The sequence below is a fragment of the Zalophus californianus genome, chromosome 16 (assembly GCF_009762305.2).
Source record: "Zalophus californianus isolate mZalCal1 chromosome 16, mZalCal1.pri.v2, whole genome shotgun sequence".
NCBI lineage: Eukaryota > Metazoa > Chordata > Mammalia > Carnivora > Otariidae > Zalophus > Zalophus californianus.
The window spans coordinates 47,487,500-47,512,059 of NC_045610.1; the positions used below are offsets into that span (position 1 = coordinate 47,487,500).

The 24,560-nt window shown below is 38.9% G+C and overlaps 1 protein-coding gene across 5 annotated transcripts in view; it reads left to right on the plus strand.

Moving 5' to 3' along the window:
- Positions 1–24,560, plus strand: part of DDX42 (DEAD-box helicase 42) — a 34,249-nt gene that overhangs the window by 7,835 nt on the left and 1,854 nt on the right. For 4 of the 5 annotated variants that reach the window (XM_027568069.2, XM_027568070.2, XM_027568068.2 and 1 more), the window contains 16 exons: positions 603–839; positions 2,590–2,740; positions 7,474–7,535; positions 8,893–8,929; positions 9,774–9,923; positions 13,282–13,386; positions 14,994–15,113; positions 15,992–16,168; positions 16,763–16,891; positions 17,495–17,594; positions 18,183–18,230; positions 18,745–18,842; positions 19,684–19,960; positions 21,006–21,232; positions 22,653–22,763; positions 24,076–24,177. In XM_027568069.2, the coding sequence (XP_027423870.1) occupies positions 619–839; positions 2,590–2,740; positions 7,474–7,535; positions 8,893–8,929; positions 9,774–9,923; positions 13,282–13,386; positions 14,994–15,113; positions 15,992–16,168; positions 16,763–16,891; positions 17,495–17,594; positions 18,183–18,230; positions 18,745–18,842; positions 19,684–19,960; positions 21,006–21,232; positions 22,653–22,763; positions 24,076–24,177 (2,115 nt within the window). In that variant the 5' untranslated portion in view covers positions 603–618. Of the gene's footprint in view, positions 1–602; positions 840–2,589; positions 2,741–7,473; positions 7,536–8,892; positions 8,930–9,773; positions 9,924–13,281; positions 13,387–14,993; positions 15,114–15,991; positions 16,169–16,762; positions 16,892–17,494; positions 17,595–18,182; positions 18,231–18,744; positions 18,843–19,683; positions 19,961–21,005; positions 21,233–22,652; positions 22,764–24,075; positions 24,178–24,560 lie in introns of those variants that run through there. The other variant, XM_027568072.2, reaches the window with a different exon arrangement.

The window sequence follows — 24,560 nt, forward strand, 5'->3', positions numbered from 1 at the left end:
GGGGAGTGGGAGAGGGAGAAGCGGGCTTCCCGCTAAGCAGGGAGCCAGATGCAGGGCTCGATCCCAGGACCCTGGGATCATGACCCGAGCTGAAGGCAGATGCTCAACGACTGAGCCACACAGGTGCCACAGCAGTCATATCCTTTTGAAGGGGATAATGTTAAATACCACACTTCTGTTTAGACTGTGATCCCAAAAAACGAATAGCACTTTCTTTAGTGTTTTTGGAAAATGTGACTGTTCTGTTGGGATTCGCATATCACATAGCTAAAGTACAAAGTTAAGTGGTTTTTGGTTTTTGTGGGTTTTTAAAGATTTATTATTTTAGAGAGCCGAGCTTGTGTGAGCGTGGGGAGGGCAGAGGAAAAGGGAGAGAGAATCCTCAAGCAGACCCTGCACTGAGTGCAGAACCCCATGCAGGGCTCAATCCCAGGACCCTGAGATCATCAAACTAAGAGATGGACGCTCAACTGCCTGAGCCACCCAGGCGCCCCCAAAGTTAAATAGTTTTAATTTAGAGGCAAAAGTTGGGGAAGAGACATAAAAATCAGTGGGCTATTTATAAGGTTAAATTTATTATTAGCGTATTTTTTTCCTTACAGGTCAGTCATTGACACCATGAACTGGAATAAAGGTGGCCCTGGCACCAAGAGGGGATTTGGCTTTGGAGGTTTTGCTATTAGTGCTGGAAAGAAGGAGGAACCCAAACTCCCACAACAGTCCCACAGTGCCTTTGGGGCAACCAGCTCTTCTTCTGGATTTGGAAAGTCAGCTCCACCACAGCTCCCTTCTTTCTACAAAATTGGATCTAAACGGGCCAACTTTGATGAAGAAAATGCGTAAGTGGTAATCTTGGTAGTTTAGCCAAGGTTGGGCTTTAAGATATTCATTCTATCAACAGATACTGAGGTAAAGAAACCATTTGTTTCCCGAATAATAATATGACTTCTTTAATTGCTTATCTCACTGAATTGTATTGTTCCTAATAAGTTAAATTGGTGAATTTACTCATTTGTGAGGAACATAATGCTTTTGTGCTTACTTACATCTTTCCGTGTTCCAAAAAAGATTTGAGGCTATTGAAACCTAAATATTGCTGAAGAGTTTTAAATAATTCATGTGGTTTTGATGGCCTTTGTTGAAGTCTTTTATTGACCCCATGTAAGTTGTTTTGTGACACAAGCAGTAGTTAAAACTGGTAGAGACAGTTTGTCTCAACACCCAGGTCTTAAAACGATTATGTTATAACATCTTACAGTGGGAGAAAAAGCTACTCAGATTTTTGCCCAAAGTTCTCAGGAAACATACTTAACAATGACTTTTTTAACTTGATTATCTGATAGAATGGTTGTTATAAAAAGCTAGGGTTTGAGGGTTTGAGCTCTAATTCCTATAGATGATAATTTCTTTCTTTGCTGAAGGTGAAGAAATCTCTTACTGCTATTATTTCCAACCCAGATGGGAAAAGTTGAGTTGGTTTTTTTCAAGATGGGACACTTGGCATTTTTAAAGGCTTATATGTTGCAGGGATGAAATACAGAAGCAGATGTTTAAGATTTAGCAAAGTCAAGGATCAGTATTCTAGAGAGCAGTTTACCAGTTCAGGGATACCTTTTCATTAGTTAAATGAAACCTGTATAAATCAGTATGTATGTGTATGTAGCACATAACAGTTGTTAGAGCTTTTAAATAATTCCCATGAAGACCTGAAATGCTTTAAAATTTTAAGCTGCAGTCATTATATATTTAATATTTGGTTGTATTACTGTTTTAGTTAATTTTGAGATAAGGTCTAAACAGTGTTTCTGTTTTTAGGTTATAAAGAGCTATGAAGTTGTCTTTTCTGAATATTTAAGAAGTATGGCGAATGATTTTGGATTGAGCATTTATTATTAATCCTTGAAGTTTTCTGTCAGTCCTCAGAAAGTAGTCCAGAACTTCTGAAGAAAGTCCCTAGCCTTATGAATATGTTGCTAAAATTTTTTTAAGGATTATAAAGAAAACTAGGTTTTTAATATTTATACATATATACAAAAGTAATTTTTTCATAGCATACATTCTTTAATATTGGCTCTATATTCAACCGTGATATACTAAATTTTTACTGAAAATTCATCCCTTTTAACAGAACTGGAAATGTGATTTGAATAGACACTATTGAAATGAGAGAATCTGCTGTGACTGCTTTTTTGCAGTATTAGAATTTTGCATGTATTAAACAATAATAGGGAGCACCTGGTTGGCTCATTTGGTTAAGCGTCTGCCTTCGGCTCAGGTCATGATCCCAGAGTCCTGGGATCGAGCCCCGCGTCGGGCTCCCTGCTCAGTGAGAGTCTGCCTCTCCCTCTCCCTCTCCTCCTTGCTCTTGCTCTCTCTCTCAAATACATAAATAAAATTTAAAAAAGAAAACAGTAGGTCATTTGTCAAAGCCTGGAGGTCTCTAACAAGTAATAGGTCAGATCTCTTAATAGTAACATACATATACCGTAATAAAAATTTCTGTTACATGAAGGATTCACTGACCCCAAATTAAACATTCACTTTATTAATCATCTTAATTTTCAGATGTATGTATTTTTTAATTTCCAGATATTTTGAAGATGAGGAAGAAGACTCCAGCAATGTTGATTTACCTTACATTCCTGCTGAAAACTCACCTACCCGTCAGCAGTTCCATTCCAAGCCAGCGGATTCTGACAGCGATGATGATCCCTTGGAGGCATTCATGGCTGAAGTGGAGGCAAGTATCAAGGCTGTTTTGTTAAGTTACAGCAATTAGAAATAGATCAGATTGACCTAGTTCTTTCTGGCCCTCTCTCGGGAGAATTTTGGTCTCATATGCTATAGTTTCTTTTTTTAAGATTTTATTTATTTATTTGACAGAGAAAGGGTGAGCACAAGCGGGGGGAGCAGCAGAGGGAGAGGGAGAAGCAGGCTCCCAGCTGAGCAGGGAGCCGGATGTGGACTCCATCCCAGGACCCTGGGATCATGACCTGAGCCGAAGGCAGACACTTAACAACTGAGCTACCCGGGTGCCTCTCATACTCTGTATTTTCTTAAACATATGTCCACATGCCCTGTAGCATTTTCAGGAAGTTTGAACGGTGACCCTTAAACCAGGGTAGTTCAAAATTTGTGTGTGTTTGTATTTGTCTATTCTTAAATGGAATGATTATTACCTCCCTCAGTCTAGCATTAAAGGCAATTAATCTTCTGAGGAACTTGCTAAAATTATGAATTCTGTATTCTGTACTTTCAATGTTTATTTCTTATTATCAACATTATCAGCATCCTGACCTCCCTGTAGAAATTGAAACTTATAACCACTTTGTTCTTAAAACTCTTCTCACTAGGGCTTTGTGATTTTGCATTTTGTCCTTTTTCTCCCATCTCTCTAACTTTTGTATTTATTTACCTTTTATTATGAAAAAATTCAGATACATATAAAGGTAGAATAATAAAATGAGCTCCCATGTACCCTTCACCCTGCTTTATCAATTAATAACTTTTAGCCAATCTTGTGTTATGTAACTCCTCTTCCTTCTTTTAAATTATTTTAAAGTAAATCCCAGGCATATCATTTCATACATTAGTATTTCTGTATCTCTATAACATTTAAAAAACATAACTACCATATCATTGTACCAAAAAAAAAAATTCATTATATATTCATCTTAACTATTCTGTTACTTACATGATCCCCTACCAATTTCTCAAAAATGTTGATTCCTGTAGTTCTCTAAATTGATTTGCTGTGTTCACTCTTTATACATCCCTAATGACCTCGTCCACTTTGAAAACTTAACTTCTGTGTGAGTAATTCATGTCTTTAGTCTCACAGTCTCTCTTCAATTTCAGCTCTACTTTTCTAAATCACGGTGACCATTTTTACCTGGATGGCATCCCCCTGGAGTCTTATTCCTCAACCAGGTCTTTATTTTGTCATATATACCTCTTAATGCCAGAAGATCAAACATGTTCATGAGTTACTTCATTTAATCCTCAGAATAACAATGGGGGATTGACAGGAAAAAAAATACATAGGAATACAATTTTTTTTAACTAATAAGAAAACTGAGCCCTATGGTAATTCAAATCCCTTGCCCCAAATCCCATTGGTACCCGGTGGCAGAGCTGGAATCCGGATTTTTCTGGCTTAGTAGTCCTGAGAACCTAGCTCTTTCTAGTATGTCATGCTACCTTTCCTCTTATTTGGCAAGTTTTCTCAATCTTTATAGTATCTTTTGCATCTGTTTCCACTGTAGTCAGCCTGCTTTACACTTTCATTAACCTTTTTTTTTTAATATTTATTTATTTATTTATTTGACAGAGAGAGCGCAAGAGAGGGAACACAAATGGGGGGAGTGGAAGAGGGAGAAGCAGGCTTCCCGCTGAACAGGGAGCCTGATGCGGGGCTCGATCCCAGGACCCTGGGATCATGACCTGAGCTGAAGGCAGACACTTAACGACTGAGCCACCCAGGTGCCCCTCATTAACTCTTTCCTGGTGTAAATTTTCTCCCTGCCTTCGGTTCTCTGCTCTCGCATTTATGTGGTATACAGAAACAGAGTAATTACACTAAATAAAGCATGTTGTTTGTCATGTTATTCCTCTTGCTCAAAAACTGTCACTTCATTGTTGATGAAGTCCTTCCAGATTCCTCAGGTACTTGTAACCTAGTCTTCAGCCACATCTCATCTCTAAGAAAGGAGGGAAAGAAGGAATCCAATATAGATGTTTTTCTTTGGTCTAGGTACTGCTTTTTTAAACATGTGGGCCAGAATTTTTAAGATTAGAAGATTTTATCTAAAAGTTCAGACTCTTGAAAAGTGGACACTCTGGCAAAACTAAGCCTGCGTTCTATTCTTGCAATACAAAAACAGTTTTATGCTGAGCAAATGGCTGCCCGCTTTAGATAGATAGGGCTTGCTTGTTCTAGTTCACCTTAGTTCTGTCAGTCCCTTTTATCTTGACATTGAGGCAACCATTTACAACTATTTATCATCACACTTGTGTTTAGTTTTCTTACAGTGGAGAAATATTTTTCTGTCTTATCAAATACAGAAAATAAAAGACTCAGCATCATTGATACAGGAAAAATTACAGCATGCTTGTTTGGAATATTCCTACTTATTAAAGTGTAAGCAAAGCACGTCTGTATCAAAATAACTTCTTATCCTGGTTTACTTCCTTCATTGCCAGATTGGTACCCATTACTGCTTCCCATCTTTGATTTAGAATAACTCAGATTATTTGCCTCTTAAAGAGTATGCACTTTATAGGTAGCAAAGCCAGAATTCAACTCCACATCCCGTTTTCTTTCTGCTATGTCATTCCATATCTTAAGTTCTTGGAGCGCTGTATTTTTGGGATAACACTAGAACTATTTAGAAGTTTCACGTGCTTTGCAACGTGGTAGTGATTTAGTTAAGTATGTTAAATGATTCTCTCTGCAAGTAAAGGCAATAAATGTTATCTCATGTTTGAGATATCTTATATGGATCTTTTTTCCCTCTGAGATACAGACATTTCCCAAAGGGCTGTTTTTCATTGTATCTTACAATCCCTGGTGATGAATAAGAAAAATCATTTCTTGATTTTTCTTGGTTTAAATTCAGATTTAATTTTTAGTAATGCAACTTGGTGTAACCCTTTTTGAGTGGGAGTATCCAAGAATGGCCCAGATTCTCCTGCTTGGCATTTCAAGTAGTTGAAGCTGTAGAAGGGTAAGTCTTTTTGATACAGTATCATTCTTCAGGGTGGTTTTTGGTATAATATCCAAGGGGGTTTTGCTGATTTTAGGATACGAGACTGGATATTGTCTGATCTTGGAGAGAGTGTTGTCACAGTATTGCATTAATCCTTATCTCAGGTATATTCTTTACTAGAAAATGTAAACTTCTCTAGTGTTTGAACTTAAGATGAAGACTTATTTTTAGCCAGTGTTTCAAAAAAGGATTTATGTAGGCTTAAAAAATATGTTCTATAAATGTTTGCCACCCATTCCTTATGTTACGTTGCTTTTAGTTGTAGTCTTGAGTATATCGTATATTTGGCTCAATTTCTTAAAAAGTAAATTTGTTTACATGTAATATTTCATTTTAAAATAACTCCTCTTTATCAGGAACATTTGATTAGCTAGAACACCTGACCATGCCAGGTTATAGTTAGTCACATTTTTTTAAATCAGGGAAACCAGAAAAACCCATGTTGCTTTATAATAAGAAACGGTAGTGCAGGATGTGTTTTACCTTGGAAAAATTACTTAATTCTTCTGACCTTGATTTTCACATGTATAAAACAAAGAGATCAGTGATTATTAGTTTGCTGTGTATAATAATTACCTTTGCAAAATGGAAAATGCGTGCATTTAACTCTACCCCCAAGAATTCTGATTTGGTAGATTTAGAGCAGTGCTTTTCAACCTCAGGACTTTTGTTGACATTTGGGGTTTGATAATTTGTTGTGGGGGCTGCCCTGTGCGTTGTAGGATGTTTAGCAGCATCTGTGGCCTTTACACACTAGATACTGGTAACAACCCCCCACCACCTCACTCCCCAGAAGCAACCAGAAACATCTCCAGACATTGCCAAATGTTCACTGGGGACAAAATCACCACAGGTTGAGAACAGTCTTTCCAAAGTCAGATCCAGAAATTTGCCATTTTTTTTTTTTACTAGCTCTATCGGTAGTTTGATGTTAATGGTCTTTTTTTTTTTTTTTAAAGATTTTATTTATTTATTTGACAGAGAGACACAGCGAGAGCGGGAACACAAGCAGGGGGAGTGGGAGAGGGAGAAGCAGGCTTCTTGCGGAGCAGGGAGCCCAATGCGGGGCTCGATCCCAGGACACTGGGATCATGACCTGAGCCAAAGGCAGACGCTTAACGACTGAGCCACCCAGGCGCCCCTGATGTTAATGGTCTTAAGCTATGCTTTGAGAAAGGCTAGTTTGCCAGAATTTAAGGCCTTTTACAGCTGTAATTTTTTTTTTTTTAAGATTTTTATTTATTTGACAGAGACAGCGAGAGAGGGAACACAAGCAGGGGGAGTGGGAGAGGGAGAAGCAGGCTTCCCGCAGAGCAGGGAGCCCAATGCAGGGCTTGATCCCAGGACCCTGGGATCATGACCTGAGCCGAAGGCAGATGCCTAACCGACTGAGCCACCCAGGCACCCTACAGCTGTAATTTTTTTTTTAAAGTGACTGGTTAAGCATTTTTTCTAGCTTTTCCATATGTGGTAAATATTGTAGCTAAAAATCATGCAATCCACATATAGCCAAGTTTTTAGAACATTAAGTATTTCTCTTGAAAAAATAAGTCAAAATACAATTTGATTACATCAGGATGTAGTTGTTGAAATGCATAGCTAAAAGTATGATGGTACTTGTTTGAATCTAAAAATTCTTTGTAAAGAAATTCCCCTTTTAATGTGTTTAGTGGATATGATTCCATATGGCCTTTTGTTTCATTAGGATCAGGCGGCTAGAGACATGAAAAGGCTTGAAGAAAAGGACAAGGAAAGAAAAAATGTAAAGTAAGTTGTTTTCTTCTCCCTCACAAAGGTTACATGAAAAATGCTAAAGTATTGCAAAGCTTATTCCCCCAAAGTTTGTAGAGAAAAATTAAAATACACAAATGTCTTAACTTGGAGTTACCCCTGTATCTTACAGAGATGACAAAAGTTTTTGCATTTGCAATAATTAAAAAATTCTCTTTGGCAGAGTAGTACTTAGTGTTTCGTTATAAATAGTTTTTTAGTAGACGTAAGAGTGAGTTACTTGGGAGTTAAAAGAGCGTAATTACTAACGTTTGGGCTCATTGTTCTGAGTTTTGTCCCATAATTAATACAAAATAAGTTAGCGCCTATGTAATTGTTTATGAGGAATAATTGGTGATTATATCATAAAGTATGTTATTAATAAATAATGCAACCTGGTTTATTTAAGGAGTGATATGCGTTAGCAACAAATCAGAACTTGAAATACCTTATTTTCTGGGAAAGCGAATTCTTCTCTTTCCCTTGCTGAATACACTCCTCTTAAGGCTTTTGCTTCCCAGGCACAGATGGGCATGGTTGGACTTCCCCTCTGCTGTCAGTCAGTGCCTCAGACCCTCCCCAAGGTTCCTGCGCCATATGGAGGTTCAACCCTCTCTTTGGTGCTTACTGTGTGTTGTATCCCCTTCCGGCTGCCCTACACTGCTGACTTTGCTTGCCTCGAGAACAGCAGGTGTTCTAGGTTAGGCGGAATGTCTGTTTAGAAACAGATGGTTGTGGGAAGTACACAACCGTACTTTCTGTAGCTGAGAGATGCTGCAAGTGGCGATGGCCCCCTTTTCCACGAGAACCGCTTAGGAGTTTTAGTATTAAACTTACAAAAGAGTTGAGGTAGTTTTTCTCTGTCCCCAAGGATTTTGGCTGAATGCACTTACTCCAGAGCTAGAAACTCTGGGGGACATTAAGAAAATTGTGACATTCTTTTTAGCATATACCAAATAGAGGGTTTATTGTTTTTTGTTGTTTTTTTTTTTTATAAAGTGTAGTTTCTTTTTAAAATGCCTTTCACAACGGCATGGTGTTTGTCTTATGGGGTTGTCAAAGCTAGGATCCTTGGGTATCTATCTGCAAAGGTTTTTACTCCTTATATCCTCTTTAGTAATTGATGTTTCTAGGGTACCATATCATCCCATTCAAGAGTGCAAACTGCAGCTTACAGGGTGAAGTCACACATATATGACGGATGGATAGTATACAGTTTGCTTGTTGCTGCTTTGTTATTGTTAGTGTTGAGAGTTCCTGTGCTGTATGGAATTCAACACTAATCTGTTATAAGTATGGAGCTGGGTATGTGGAACATTTGCAGGGAAGTTTGTTTCTCCGCTTGTTTTTCCAGGGGTATTCGAGATGACATTGAAGAGGAAGATGACCAAGTGAGTTCCTATGCAGTATTTCTATCTTTTATTTTTACCCCACAAAGTCTGTACTGGGGACAAGCTAGAGCTTGCCTTCACTGAAATGGCCATTCCTGACAGTCACCAGGGAATGTCATGTGACTTCCTCCTTTTCTACATGTATGACCAGTTGGTAATAGAAAAATTCACATAGCTTTCCCCCATGTTGAAGATGGAACTTTTCATCAAGTATGACATCAAAAACAAATATGAGCTTTATTCAGCTTGATTTTTTTTTTTCAAAATTACTGTTTATGCTTCTAAATCAAGAAGTGTGTGGGATCTACTGATGGCCTCTAGCAACATCTAACCTCTACCTCTTTCTAAGGGTTCTGTTTGTGATTCTTGTATCTCAAGATGGCACAGTAATTTAATGACTGTCCTTCAGTATTTTTGTTCCCATTGTTCATTTGTGGGATGGTGAGAAGGGAACCGAGTGAACAGTAGCCCTTTCCAGGTTTGTGACCCTTCTAATCAGTGTCAACTTCCAAACTTGGATTGGTCAGTCCACAGCATGTGTTCCACAGCTCTGGGCAGGGTAGGTAGACACCCCACCCCAGGAAGGCTGTGGGCTAGACAGCTTTGTAAGTCTTCTTGTTAAACAAGTGAAATCATTGTGTAGTACTAACTGTCTCATTCGTTTCTTTTGATTGTCCCTCTGAATACTGCTGTTGTTAAAGGAATCATTGCTAGTATAAGTCTTGCCTTACTTGGTAGGTATTTAAACTGTGCAGTCATCTGGTGCACTGTGTGCACTAATTACAGGAGCAGAGATGTTCTTAGTTGTATTTGGGTATGATTATGTTCTTGTGCTTTCCTGCAGGAAGCTTATTTTCGGTACATGGCAGAGAACCCAACTGCTGGTGTGGTTCAGGAGGAGGAAGAAGATAATTTGGAATATGATAGTGATGGAAATCCAATTGCACCTTCCAAAAAAATCATTGATCCTCTTCCTCCCATTGATCATTCAGAGGTATGGTGTTTCTTGCTGAATTTGATTCTTATTTCAAAAGCTGATAGTTCTCTTCAGCTTTAATATTTAGGTTTTCTCAATATCTGAGAAATCCTGATTCATACTCCTTATGCCATGAAAATATTTGTTCTTTGGGATTTTCTCATCTGTGCTAAGTGGTTGAGTCAGGAAGTGAAGCTTTATAGCTTATGTTATTCAAGCCACAGCTGAATCGCTCGCTCCCATTAGATTTTAGGCTAAGAATATTTTCAAGCAATTGGATTTGTTTTGCAGACCATCATTTACCTTTCAGAATGGGCCCTTGGGCCTGCATTTGTTTTTTAATTGCTGTAAATCTTTATTGTTTTTCTCAGATGTGGGGCAGGTGAGAGTCTGTTCCTTCAAAGTGGAGCCAGGAACTACAGTTTCCTTAAGTCAGGAAAAAGAGAATGAGGATACCAGTATACCCACTTGAAGGAGAAAAAAAAAACTTTCAATTCAGGTTAAATATCAGACTAGATGTTGCATGCCTTAGTCTAGATCTAGGATAGTGGTTCTCAGAGTGTGGTCCAAGGACTCCTACAAGAATCTTTTCAGGGAGTCTGCAGAGTCAAAAGAATTTTCATAATAATGCCAGCAAAATTTGCCTTTTCCAATACATCAGCATCTGCATCAATAGCTAAAAGCATGGGTAGGTCGCGCTGCTGAAACCTTGGCACGAGTGGATCAAGCCAGTGTTACCGCTCTTCTGGTGGTGGTGAAGTTCTTCCCTGTCACACCATCACAGTTAAAAAATAAAAAAAAGCCGTCTTCACTTAAGAATATCCTTGATGAAACTAGAAATTATGATTTATTAAATCTTGACCCTTGTGTTAAGTTCTCTTTATTCCATGTGACAAAACAAGAAGTAAGAATAAAGCATTTCTGTTGCATGCCAGAACAGGATAGTTGTCTCTAGGAAAAGCACTTAGGTACTTGAGTTGTAAGCTGACCTAGCTGCTTTTTTTCATGGAACACCATTTTCATTTGAGAAAATGAATGACTTTCCAAAGGAAACAGTTGAAAATGTTTATTGCCAATGATAGGAATTCAAACTTTCAATTCAATTTAGAATTTGGGGAATTTCTATTCACTAGACAGTTTAACAGCTTTCCAATCTTAAAGTCTGTTGTAATGAAATTAATGGTGAGAAACAAGTATTTTTTTTTTATCGTATTGTGAAATGTTTCACCATGTGGATGATCTGCATTACTACCTCAGTGAACCAATATTTTCAAATAGTCAATGCATGATTTTACGAAATCGTGCGTGAGTAAAGTCTTCATTCAAAGTGCGTGATAGACCCATGGATTATAATATAACAATGTGGAAAGATTATTTATGTGGTGTCAGATTATACAATGAAAATACCTTTTAAGAAGTGACCGCTTGTCAAGGCTCAGTATACTATCAAAGGAGTAAAAATCCACAAGAATTTGAAAAGACTATTAAAAATAAATACTCTCTTCCCTCTCTTCCCTTTCTAATTACATACCTTTGTGAGGCCAGATTTTCTTCATAGGCTTCAGTCAAAGCAATATATCACAAGAATTTGAATATAGTACGGACCATTTTCTTTGAAGTTATAAAGAGATTTGTAAAAATGTAAAGCAAGGTTGTAACTTTTAAAAATTAAAGCTTTTATGTTAAAGTGTAATGGTGTCTTATTTTTAAATGAATAAATCTTAAAGAATTTTCTCAATTTTAATTTTAATTAACAGTGGATAAAACCCACACAAGCAAAAGCTCATTGTGTTTTTGTGAAGTGTAAAGGGCACCTGAGACTAAAACGTTTGAGAACTACCAGTCTAGACTGGAGTATGGGTTATACTCAATTTTTTAAATGTTTCCTTTTGCACAGATGCTACCAAATAATGCCTTGGTATTTTACATGTGGCAAATGAAACTAAATCTGTGAAACTGATGTGGGAGGAAGCATCCATGATAAAGGATGAAAATCTAATAAGGAAAAACACACAAGTACTTGAAATAATCATCTAATGAGATGTTTGAGATACTTGACGAAGCTCTCAAACCTCATCATCCTGCTGGGGTAGCCCACAGTTGTCCTCATGTAGTGTGGGCAGTCTGCCAGGAGAGACCAGAAGTAAGGAAAGGATAGCCCTTCTGCCTCTAAGTAGCTTTCTTCACATTCATTTCATGTATTTATTCATATATTTATTTATCCATTTCATATATATATGTAACAAAAAATTACATATTTGTACATACAGTTTGTGAACAAAGACACTTCTGCCCTCATGGAGCTTCCTTTCAAAAAAGAAGAGAACTGAGGAAAATCCTGTTCTAGCTTAGTGCGGGTGTGGTGGGGAACGTAACAAAAGTTTCTGCCTATTCGTGGTGCTAAAGGAGAACTTCTAAAACTTCCATTTCCTTTTTTTGATAATACCATAGAAAGATAATTTTAGGCTATATCCAGAATTAATGTAATTTATTGTAGACCACTTGTGTGGTTGAAGAGAATCATTTAGCCAAATTCGTAAGTGGTGATATGCTTATTTTTAGAGTCTCAGTAGAGTAAGTTATGAAAAGAGTAACAGGAATGACTTCTTCTTTGGAATTGGAAATGCTTAGCCATTCGTTTTTTTAAAAGTTATGTAAAGAGTTTCATGTTTTTAAAAAGAATAGAACTCCCTCTAAAGGCAGCGCTCTCCTCAAAGGAAATATTAGAAATGTTTTTAAATGCTAGAGCTAGGTGAACAGCTTATTCCAAAATATATTTAAATGTTATAAGGTGGAATGTCTTTAAAACACTTGTCCTCTAAAGTAAAACAAGACAGAATCAGAGAGGGAGACAAACCATAAGAGACTCTTAACCATAGGAAACAAACTGAGGGTTGCTGGAGGGGAAGCGGGTGGAGGGGTGGGGTAACTGGGTGATGGGCATTAAGGAGGGCATGTGATGTAATGTGCACTGGGTATTATATAAGAATGATGAATCACTGAATTCTACCTCTGAAACTAATAATACACTATATGTTAATTGAATTTAAATTTAAAAATAAAGCAAAAAAAATACTTCTGAGGCCTTTGGCTTTATAGAGATTCCTTAGTCGCCATCAGAGTGGTTCAAATCTGAGGTGTCCTTGAGTCTCTTTAGGAGGTAGGTTGGTGTGTGTTTATATTGAAAATGGAAATAGGAAAAGATACTGGCTGTACATTTGGGATGTGTATCATGAATAAGTGAATTCCTTTGTCCTCTCTTGCTGGTTAAGGCTTTACTTATGTTAATATGTGTAAAAGGTTATTTTGCATTAAAATCAAACTTACAGGATTGACTCTTGAATTCTAGACTAACTTTGAATAATTGGACCTGCAGATTGACTATCCACCATTTGAAAAAAATTTTTACAATGAGCATGAAGAGATAACCAACCTCACCCCTCAGCAGCTAATAGATCTCCGTCATAAGCTCAATCTTCGGGTAAGTCAATCATTAAGCTGAATATTCTTTTTCTTTTTTTTTTTTAAAGATTTTATTTATTAATTAGAGTGAGCAAGAGAGAGAGCACAAGCAGGGGGAGCTGCAGAGGGAGAGGGAGAAGCAAACTCCCCTGCTGAGCAGGGAGCCCGATATGGGGCTCGATCCCACGACCCTGGGATCATGACCTGAGCCGAAGGCAGACATTTAACCAACTGAGCCACTTAGGCGCCTCTAAGCCGTATATTCTTATATTAATGTTAGTTAGTCCAGGGTCAGTATTGTTGCTTATCCAAACTAAAATAACCTTCTTTTCTAATGGTCCTTGGACTATCTTTGGTAGAGTAATAACTATATCCTATAGGCCCCTATGTCTGGATTTTATTGTTTTAGTCTTCCAGCTATTTTAGGATAGGATTGTTATTTCTCTAATGCAACACATGTGACTGCTATACATGTTCAGTTTTGTATCTTGTGTTGGAGTAAGAAGTCATTGTGACCTTAAAATTAATCAGCAAGTGTTACTGCAATGAGTACCGTGTGCTAGGAACTGTGTTGGGTGGGCTGGAAATGAAGGGTAAGAGTCCCCATCATTGGGAGAGGAGACAGGATTAATAGATGTAAACAGTATGTGAAGTCTTAGAATATTTTAAAATTAAGACATACTTCTCAAATTGTATGTAGCACACTTTTTAAAAAAAGAAATTAACACCTTAAAATATGCACTGATTTCAGAATAATAGTTTTTAATTGTCTGCCAAAAAGTTTGCCCATTAGCCACATTGTTTAGGGTCCTGCTAGATGTTAGTTAAGTGAAACACATGCAATACAGTAATATCTACTCTAGTGCGGACAGCTTTCTGGCCTCTGTCTGCCTTGCCAGTTTCTGTGTGATGTTTGAACCTGTTTTCTGAGAAAGGATATGTGCATATGCATGTAGTGTCTATTTTCCAAGGGTAATCCCCCCCCAAAAAAACCTTTTAAGTGAAATCCTGATTAGACATAATCAGTATTAGAAGCATTGCAGGGTTACTACTGTTGGAGTCAACATGGAGGTTATAAGCCCCGTTCTTCACCTGGGTACAGTTTGAACAATGTTTGATGGTGGCTGGCCCATCATTAAGTGGGACACTAACTCTTTAGGCAGAATTGGAAATGGAGACAGTAGATTGTAACCAGTGGGTATAGACATGTCTTGTTTGGAGCTCATTTGCACATTTCTTTTTATTTCAAGAGTATATTTTGTTTTTTTCTACCATCTAGTTAATAGTTATGCAAAATGGCAAAAAAAGTATTCATGACTTCTTCCAATTCATTGAGCAATATTTTTATTTCTTATAAGAAAATTCTGATCTAAGATTTCTAGGCACTTAATCATTTTAAATCATAGAACAGTTATCTCAGGAATATTATGGAGTTTTTTTATGTAACGCTTTAGATCCATTATTACTTGAGTTCTACCTTTTCAAACAGTGTGCGCTTTTGACCACAGACTTCCTGTTTTCCTGTATACTCAAGTGAAGTGCAAGCTACAGGTAAACACTGTTGAACTTCCGATGCTGCTCATTTTGAAGTACTAGTCACTCCTGGGGGGTTGTCTTTATTTCTAGGTCTCTGGTGCTGCGCCTCCTAGACCGGGAAGTAGTTTTGCTCATTTTGGGTTTGATGAACAACTTATGCACCAGATTCGGAAATCTGAATACACACAGCCCACTCCAATACAGTGCCAGGTAAGTAAAACATAATGAAAGAAAAACAAAGTAGGATGATACTCAGTAACCATACTTATTTTACAAACAAGTCAAAGCAGTAAAACAGCCTATAGTCCAAAATTATATTGGCTTAGATAGAAGGTATCTAAATATTTCCTCTCTGGCTTAGTCTCCAACTTTTGCTTTAAGGGGGAAAAGAGAACATAGATGAAATCCAGAGGTAGTTTTGAAACCTTTAAAAATTAAAGAGCAACAACAACAACAAAAAAAGAAAAGTGAATTATTGACCATTCTAAGATGTCACTACAGGGGCTGGGAAATATTCTTTTGTATCTGCTAAATATCTTGAAAATATGACTTGAAGAAAGCAGTTTGTTAGGCCTAAACTTAACAAAAAATCTTTGTGTGTAGCCAGTGCACTGTCAGTGATTAGGATTCCTTTGTCTGTGACCTGAAAATTCTCACTTATAACTGGAAGTCATAACTTTTGTTTTCCATTTATATATGGGATTTATTGATTCCTACACAGAATATAAGAATTTCCTGTATGTGGATGAGTGAGTTAGTCTTCACCTTCTCAAGGGGAAATTTTTTTATTTTAGCAACCCACTTACAGTATACATTGCAATTTTTCATTTCTGTATCTCAAGCAAAATGGCGTCATTTCATATTTTATAAATAGTGGATGACCCACATGTAGAGAATGATAATGTTATTTCCTATAAATCAAGAAGTTTATGGAAATGCCAGGTATTCCTTTTTATTTTATAGCCAGCATAACCCATCAGGATATTTTTGTTTCATTGGCAATGAATGTCATTGATTTCCCCAAGATTTCTTTCAGTACATCTTTAAAATTGAAAGTTTAGAATGGATATACTTTATTTTCCCTCTAGGGTGTGCCTGTGGCATTAAGTGGTAGAGACATGATTGGTATTGCCAAAACTGGCAGTGGGAAAACTGCAGCCTTTATCTGGCCCATGTTGATTCATATAATGGACCAGAAGGAATTGGAACCAGGTGATGGACCAATTGCAGTGATCGTATGTCCTACTAGGGAGCTTTGCCAGCAGGTATGTACTTTGTGTAGAATGCCCCCTTTTGTATGTGAACTAGCAAGGGACTAGTCAGTCAAGAGGGTAGAATTAACTGGGAAACTCTTTTAAAAATGTGAAATGCACATAAAATTTATCATTTTAATAATTTTTTAAGTATACGGTTCTGCAGCATGAAGAACACTCACATTGTTGTGCTACCAGGAAACTTTTGGGAAATACTATGTTATATATCTTCTATACAACCAAACACATATTTTTCCGTAAAACTATGTTAAGAGAAAAAATATATGGGAATTACTTGTATTTTAAGTTCCCAATGTTTTCCTCCTGGGTTAATTCATTTTGCTTGGGTAAAAAGGCAATGACAAGGTCAGAAAGTAAAGTTTAAAAGGAAAAAAAGAGTAATCAAGACAAGGTTGCAGATAGCCTGTTGGGATGTGACAGTGGTGCTCTGTTCATTTACTTTATGAATAAAAATGTGATTATGAAGCATTATTTCTAGCTTTTGATTTTCTAGGACATCACATTCTCTGGGTTTTTTTAGAACTCCCTTTTGGGTATTGGTCAGTGTTCTGGTTTGTTCATGCCATTATGTCAACAACTTTACAGATCCATGCAGAATGTAAGCGGTTTGGGAAAGCATATAATCTTCGATCAGTCGCCGTGTATGGAGGAGGGAGCATGTGGGAGCAGGCCAAGGCCCTTCAGGAAGGGGCAGAGATTGTTGTGTGTACCCCAGTGAGTATGTCTTGGGTTCAAATGGCTTCTCAGCCACCCTTGGTATGGAAAAAGGGTTAGTTACTGAACGGAATGCTCCCTAAACTGTGGTAAAGCAGGGTCAAGAATACTCTGATAAATCACAGCCTGTGGCTTTGGTTTAATTTTGATTGGTTGACTAGAATAGCAGTCCATTAAGATTCTCTGAGATGTATGTTAGTAGCTACAGATTCTCCTCTATTTCGGGGTTTTTTTTTTTAATGCTTTCCTAGAAAACGGATCTGTGGTTACTTGAGAGCATTAAGAATCAGAAAGAAGACAGTCTTTGGACCATACAATTTGGAGTTTGGTCATAGTTCCTAAAAGAGTGTAGTCTAAACATTGAAACCCATCAATAAGGTTTTAAATTAGGTCATTTTAGAATGCCCCACAGAATAGTTCTGGCCATGTTTTCAAATTTTCTGTTCTTTTATGCTCTGTAGTGCATAAAGTCTGAGTCTGTCAGACCCAGTGTCTGTTACAGTTGACAATTGGAGTATTAGCACTTTTGCCAGGAGTACAATTGAGAAAGTTCTTGTAAATGCCTTTAATTATACTTAACTATTCATTTTCTGGATCTCATAGGGTCGACTAATTGATCACGTGAAGAAGAAAGCTACCAATCTTCAAAGAGTCTCTTACCTTGTGTTTGATGAAGCAGATCGCATGTTTGACATGGGATTTGGTATGCCTTTAATAACAGTTTCTTCTGTCCCCATCCTCATGATACTCTCTTTGTTCTTGTCTCTTTTTTTCTGTATGAGAGATGCTAAAAATACTCTTATTGTATAGGATTAGACCGTGGAGATATAGCTAAGCCATTAACTATTTTTAGGTGTTCTCTCAGGAAGTATGTTAGACTTGACTGGGTTACAGACATTTTGAAAGTGCCTTTGTATATAGGGAGAATATTTTCTCTATGCTTTATTTTTATTCATATGTCTTTGATTGTGGAGGTCAAGGTCTGTGTTCTTAGTAGTAGATGTCATATCATTCAACGCTCTTTGCTTCTCTGTCCTCCCAACTTAGCCAACTGTGTGGAAATTCTGAATAATCCATCTTTATTGATTGAAATACCATTAGGCCCAGCTTAGCCGGGTGGAGGGGAAGGGATTTCTGGGTTTCATACTGAATGATAGGTCTAGGAGTTTCACATTTTCCTTGATAGTTATAACTTCTCATATGAAGAGTTTTAGTAAAATGACTTTTTCCCAGGCATCCCAACCCATCGTATAGAGTTATAATGTTAATTTTACTGTTTTACTTCTTCCAGAGTACCAGGTGCGATCCATAGCAAGTCATGTCCGTCCTGACAGACAGAGTATGTATGAAACAGTTTTATTAAGTCACATTTGTATTCAAACCCACCTGTGTATTTTATAAGCACTCACAGTATGGCAGTAGAAATGATCATGTGTGTACTGGTGAGAACCATGAGGAGGAGATAAAAAGTTTGAGCTGCACAGAACCTTAGAGATCATCAGATATAACTCACTCGTTTTTGTAGATGATAATCCAAGCCTGAGAATGAAATGACTCTGTCCCAAGTTACATGGTTTTATCAGCACGTGGAGTTAAAGCACAGTGCACACTTCCTGACTGGAAGTCAGGAGTCTCTTTGAACCATGCTGACAGTCCCTGTCTTAACTGAAAATGTATAAAAATAGAAAAGGGAAAATGCTTTTTTCCTTAGTGAATCAGTTTTGAAACTAATTGAAAGTTCAGGTGGGTTTATTTTATAAAACTGAATAATTCTGAGTATCAGTAGGAGGGTTAGTGGGTATTCAAAAACGAAGTCACACCGTTTCTTTAACAGAATTTACTTTACCTTTTAGCTCTTTTATTCAGTGCAACTTTTCGGAAAAAGATTGAAAAACTGGCCAGAGACATCCTGATCGACCCAATTCGTGTGGTGCAGGGAGACATTGGAGAGGTAACCCTAATAAGCAGGGCTAGATGGGACCCCAACAGGTTATTTTTCATATTTTGGAGACATGGAATTAGTTTCTCACTATTGAGAGGAAAAACATGTTACTATGTTATACATCAGATTTGTTTTAAAAAACAAAAGGTTAGGAGGATAGATGAGACAACTACATTGTCAAAATATGGGTAATTGTTGAAGCTGGGTGATGGGTACATAGGTGATCTTGTTCATTTTTTTGGAATGTTTAAAATTTTACATAATAAAAATTTAAAAAAAAACTTTGCCGCGGGGGCGAAGCAGGCTTTGCCTGGAAGACAGGATGGAACGGACCTTTTAAATGGTTGTAGGAGGAGTGAGGTGACTTGAAAGGCCTGCTGAAAATGAATTCGTGGTATTTACCTTTGCATATGTCCTGTGTGGAAAATTTGGCTCCCTTGAGAGTTCCTGAAGTTGCTTACCATGTTTATTATTGAAGTTCTGTGCAGTTAGTTGGTGTTCTTACATTGTCTGCTTTTCATTTTTGAGTGCCTTCTATGTGTGTGTGAATAGAACTAGGAGCAGAGAGTGGGAAGGACAGAAAAGGAGCTAAATTTATTAGGAATAAATAATCTGAATATGAATATGCCTATAACAATGTATTACAGAGTATTGAGGCTTATGAATAGTTAGGTAGAGCACAGTGATTTGAGAAGGGATGTAGGTTTCAAGCTGCACTTGACTTGCTGAAAGAAGGCCCGAGGAGAAGAGGGACTATTTAAGGTTCTTCTCTTTGGGGGTGGAAAATGATGTCTGGTCCTTGTTCAGGTGCCTTTTGGTACAAATGTCACAGTCATCTGTTTCTTTTCAGGCAAATGAAGATGTGACACAGATTGTAGAAATTCTCCATTCTGGGCCTAGTAAATGGAACTGGCTTACCCGGCGTCTGGTGGAATTTACCTCTTCAGGAAGTGTCCTCCTGTTTGTTACTAAAAAAGCCAATGCTGAAGAGCTAGCCAATAACCTTAAGCAGGAGGGTCATAATCTTGGGCTGCTTCATGGGGACATGGATCAGAGTGAAAGAAACAAGGTCATTTCAGACTTTAAGAAAAAGGACATCCCAGTCCTGGTGGCCACAGATGTTGCAGGTAGAGTATGACTTTCCCCAGTGACCTCACGACCTTGTGCTGTAAGGGTGCTTTGTGTTGCCATGTAAGAGCTAGAGCACTGAGGGCGCCTGGGTTGGGGGGAGGCTCAGTGCATTGAGCGTCTGCCTTCGGCTCAGGTCATGATCTCTCAGGGTCCTGGGACCAAGTCCCGTATCGGGCTCCCTGCTCAGTGGGGTACCTACTTCTCCCTCTTGCTTGTACTGTCTCTCTCTCACAAATAAATAAATAAAAACCTTAAAAAAAAAAAAAGGAGCTAGAGCACTGAGCAGTCTGATTGGAGGCACTTTACTGGCCTTGCTGGCCACCCCGAATGGAGCAAGCAGCTCAGACCATTGACCACAACCTGGAGCTCTGGGTACTACTTGCACTTAATGTTTCTCTTTGAAGAAAGAATCCCTGCAGTTAGAAGATACTCGGAGGAAAAAAAATTGTTGAGCCAGTTTCTTACATTGATTGGGCATACTTCACTCAAGATCAAAAAGTTTTTTGAAGTATGATTTTTGGCTTTATTCTCAATTTTAATAGTTACCCTTAAAACTGGTATTTTTTTCCCCAAAAAGGAGATAATTTCTCAGCTTCAAGCCAATTTGATGGCTGGCTTTCATTATTTTACATATTCCTAGAGCAGGAGAGAGGCCATGGCAGGTTATTGATGGCAGAAGGCCTGTGTCCCTGACACTAGACAGCCTAGCATCATAGAAGGGCAACTTAAATGTTTGGATCTTTTTTTTTTTTTTTTTAAAGATTTTATTTATTTATTTATTTATTCATGAGAGACAGAGAGGCAGAGGCAGAGGGAGGAGCAGGGAGCCCGATGCGGGACTTGATCCCAGCATCCTGGGATCATGATCCGAGCCAAAGGCAGATGCTTAACCGACTGAGCCACCCAGGCATCCCATAAATGCTTGGATCTTATTAGCTCACCAAACCAAGAGGAATGTGGGTTCTTAGAGGGCTAGCATTTTGGGTTACTTTGGTGTTTTGAGTCCTGCTGAAGGATAAAAGAATTTGGTTTTTATTTCAGCCCGTGGTCTGGACATTCCTTCAATTAAGACTGTTATTAACTATGACGTGGCACGAGACATTGATACTCATACTCATAGGATTGGCCGCACAGGACGAGCGGGTGAGAAAGGCGTGGCCTATACCTTACTGACCCCCAAGGACAGTAATTTTGCTGGTGACCTTGTCCGGAACTTGGAAGGAGCCAATCAGCATGTTTCCAAGGAACTCCTAGATCTGGCAATGCAGGTGAGGGGCTGAGTACACTTAGGATGGCTCGAGGTTCTAAAACTAGTGTAAAAAAAAAACAACTCAGCAAGCCTGAGGAGCTAACATAGACACATGACAGAAAAGTTACGGCCATGGGTGGGGGCTGTGCTTAGTAGGAGGAACAGATCCGTGCTGTAGGACATTAAAATTCATCTGGTCTGTCTTATCCTCTTCTTTCAGCAACATTGGTTTGAAAAGCTTATTCCTTTCTTTGTGCTAACATCTGTCCCTCTGAAATTTCTGCCTGTTTGCCCCATAGCACACTTGCAAGTTTAATCTCAAAGATGGCTATTTTCCCCTTACTGCCCTTTCTCCCAGTCTTCTTGAGGGGCTAAAAATGTGTGACATCTTAACAAAATATGATGTATTTAACTATTTCTCATTGATTTAGGTCTCAGACCTTTAACCACATTGATTACCAATCTAAAACTAAGCTAGACATTCTACTGAAGTAAATACTGAGTCATCTTAATATAAAGAGTCTCCAAATTACAAATGGGTTCAGTGTACACATTCTGATAGTAGAGATTTATGTCTTTTTTAGATTCGTAAGTCAGCGCACAGAGTAGTCGACCCGTACTGCACTTACAGTATGGTATTACTGCCCATACTCTGGGTTCTGGGAGTAGAGGACTTGCATTGCAGGAAGGAGTAAAATAACGTTTCCTGGGTACAGAGAACCCATCGTAAACTGCATTTTTGAACAGGATATATCTGGTCTTTGGCTTTTTTATGTCTCTTTTTGTGCCTTAGGCTTCCTGTGCTCTCAGACTGTGTGATCAGCTTCCCTGGTCAGTGCCTTTCTGAAGCCAGCCCTACCTCTCAAGTACTTCACTTAGATTGTAATGTGTGATTGTTAGATAAAGGGCTACCTCTCCCACTGATGTTTGCATTATGTGAAAAGAACATAAGTTGATTCATAGGGTGCTGGCAGCAAACTTTCAGTTACATTGCTAGTGGTCCTGGACATCTGCCCCTAGAGCCAGTTCTGGTGAACCCCACCTCACATGGTCATTTTCCTTCACTTCTGAGCCCTCTTACAAGCTCCAAACGTGTATGTCCAGTAGTATGTCTAGATTAAGAAATGGTTCCTCTAGGAAGTTAGAAGTGGCCAGAGTAAGTGCTCTCCGTCTGAGGCTTACCTACTCACTTTCCTTCCTGGAGGCCCTGAGAAACAGCAGTAATGGAAGCCTCAGATAAGGAGCTGGACCTCCTGACAAATTTGGTAGACTAAACTCACAAAAGAAGTTCATCTGTGGTTCCTGTGAACAGTTGCCATAAATACGCTGGCTACAGATGAACCACTGCGTTCTTCCCTCCCACTTCGTTTCTGATGATGTCCTCCTCCTCTGGCTGCCTCTTCCTCCCATGGCCTAACCTTGAATTGTGTTCAATGCAGAATGCCTGGTTTCGGAAATCCCGCTTTAAAGGAGGAAAAGGCAAAAAGCTGAACATTGGTGGAGGCGGCCTAGGCTACAGGGAGCGGCCTGGCCTAGGCTCAGAGAACACGGTGAGTCCAGACTGCAGCAGTGCCCTTTGGGCTGCTTCCAAGTCCTGGAGGATGTTATGACCGTCCTTTTCTACCTGAGAAAGCCTCAGTGAGTTCAGAACCCCATCTAGAACGAATGTTGTGACTTTGTCTTAGAGAAGCACCTTTGTGTACTTGGTGACTAGATATGCTCAGGAAATCAGTCTAGATTAACATCAGTTTGCAAATTGTGGTCCCTCGACCAGCAGTAAATGCAAATTTGTACCTCACCCCAGACCTGGTGAATCAGAAACTTAACAAGCCCTCCAGCACTGGCCTAGGGTGCTGCTGGGAACCGACTCTGGAATGCTTCCTACACTCTGTGGGAAATTGCTTCAGAGATGAGAGCTAGCTTTTCTCACAAAACAGGTAATAAAAGCGCCCCCTTACTGGCTTTTTTTTTCCTTAAGATTTATTTTTTTGACAGATACAGCAAGAGAGGGAACACAAGCAGAGGGAGTGGGAGAGAGAGAGAAGCAGGCTTCCTGCTGAGCAGGGAGCCCGATGCGGGGCTCGATCCCAGGACCCTGAGATCATGACCTGAGCCGAAGGCAGACACTTAACGATTAAGCCACCCAGGCGCTCCCCTTACTGGCTTTCTTAACTGCCTGTTTCTTGTCACTTTGATTCCTAAACCGAAGAAGAAAGCTGCCAGTCTTTTTATTTGTGGGGCATTATTGTTTACTTGGTGTCTGAAAAAGAATCTGCTCCCACCTCTCAGTAACGATGCACATGACACCGATGGTAGTGATAGCTAATGTTGAGCACTTAATATATGCCAGGGCCAGCCGTGGCAAGCAGTCATGCATGTTAACTCAATCTTCACAACCACCCAGTGAGCACAGGTGTACTGATCATGAAACCGAGGCACCCAGGTTATACTCCTCTAAGTGTTGAAACTGAGACTCAGGCTTTTAAGAGTGGATTCAGAGCTTGAGCCTTGTATAGGCTATATGCATATGCTGTATATTGCCTCGTGGCCTCTTCATCCTGGGCATGCATATAAAGCTTTACAGAATTACATAAACATATTTGTGTGTGTAAAAAAAACCATATGATCAGCATTGGGCATAATCTGACTTTGGGGTTAGGGTTAATTCCTAAAAACAGAATTACTGGGTTAAAAGGCATAAGCATTTTTAAATAACTATTACTGTACCTTTCCCCACAAAATATATCCTGTTCCCATTGCAGTGCCCATTTCTGTTTCCAGTATGTGAGGCCCAGTCTGGCAGTGAGCTTTCCTGCTCATTCTGTCTTCATGGCTGTGCCTTTTTTTTTTTTTTTTTTAAAGGACCGAGGAAACAACAACAATGTGATGAGCAATTATGAGGCCTACAAACCCTCCACAGGAGCCATGGGAGATCGGCTGACAGCAATGAAAGCAGCTTTCCAGGTCTGAAATTAAGCAGTTAGCTAAAAGAGCTTTGCACAGTGATGGAGGGGCCTAATCTTCCAGAGAGCGTAGCTGAGCTTGTAGGCTTGATGCTAGACTTAGGGCCTTCTCACTGCTTGCAGTTTTGAATGTCAACTTCATGATAGCTTACATAGAGCTGCAGGTGTAGAAGTTAGGAAATCTGTTGGTCGGAGACGTCTGTCATCCCAGAGCCTGGAACTGTTGTACTGCAGCAGGGCTGGCGGTCCTGCCTTGCCTCAACAGCCAACAGCGTTGCCCACCTCTAAGGCTCTTGTAAGCTGGTGGAAAGTAATTGCCTTTTTTTTTTTTTTTAGCTAAGACAAGTTTGGTTCTGGAGCTCTTGTTAACTGAACCCATCTATA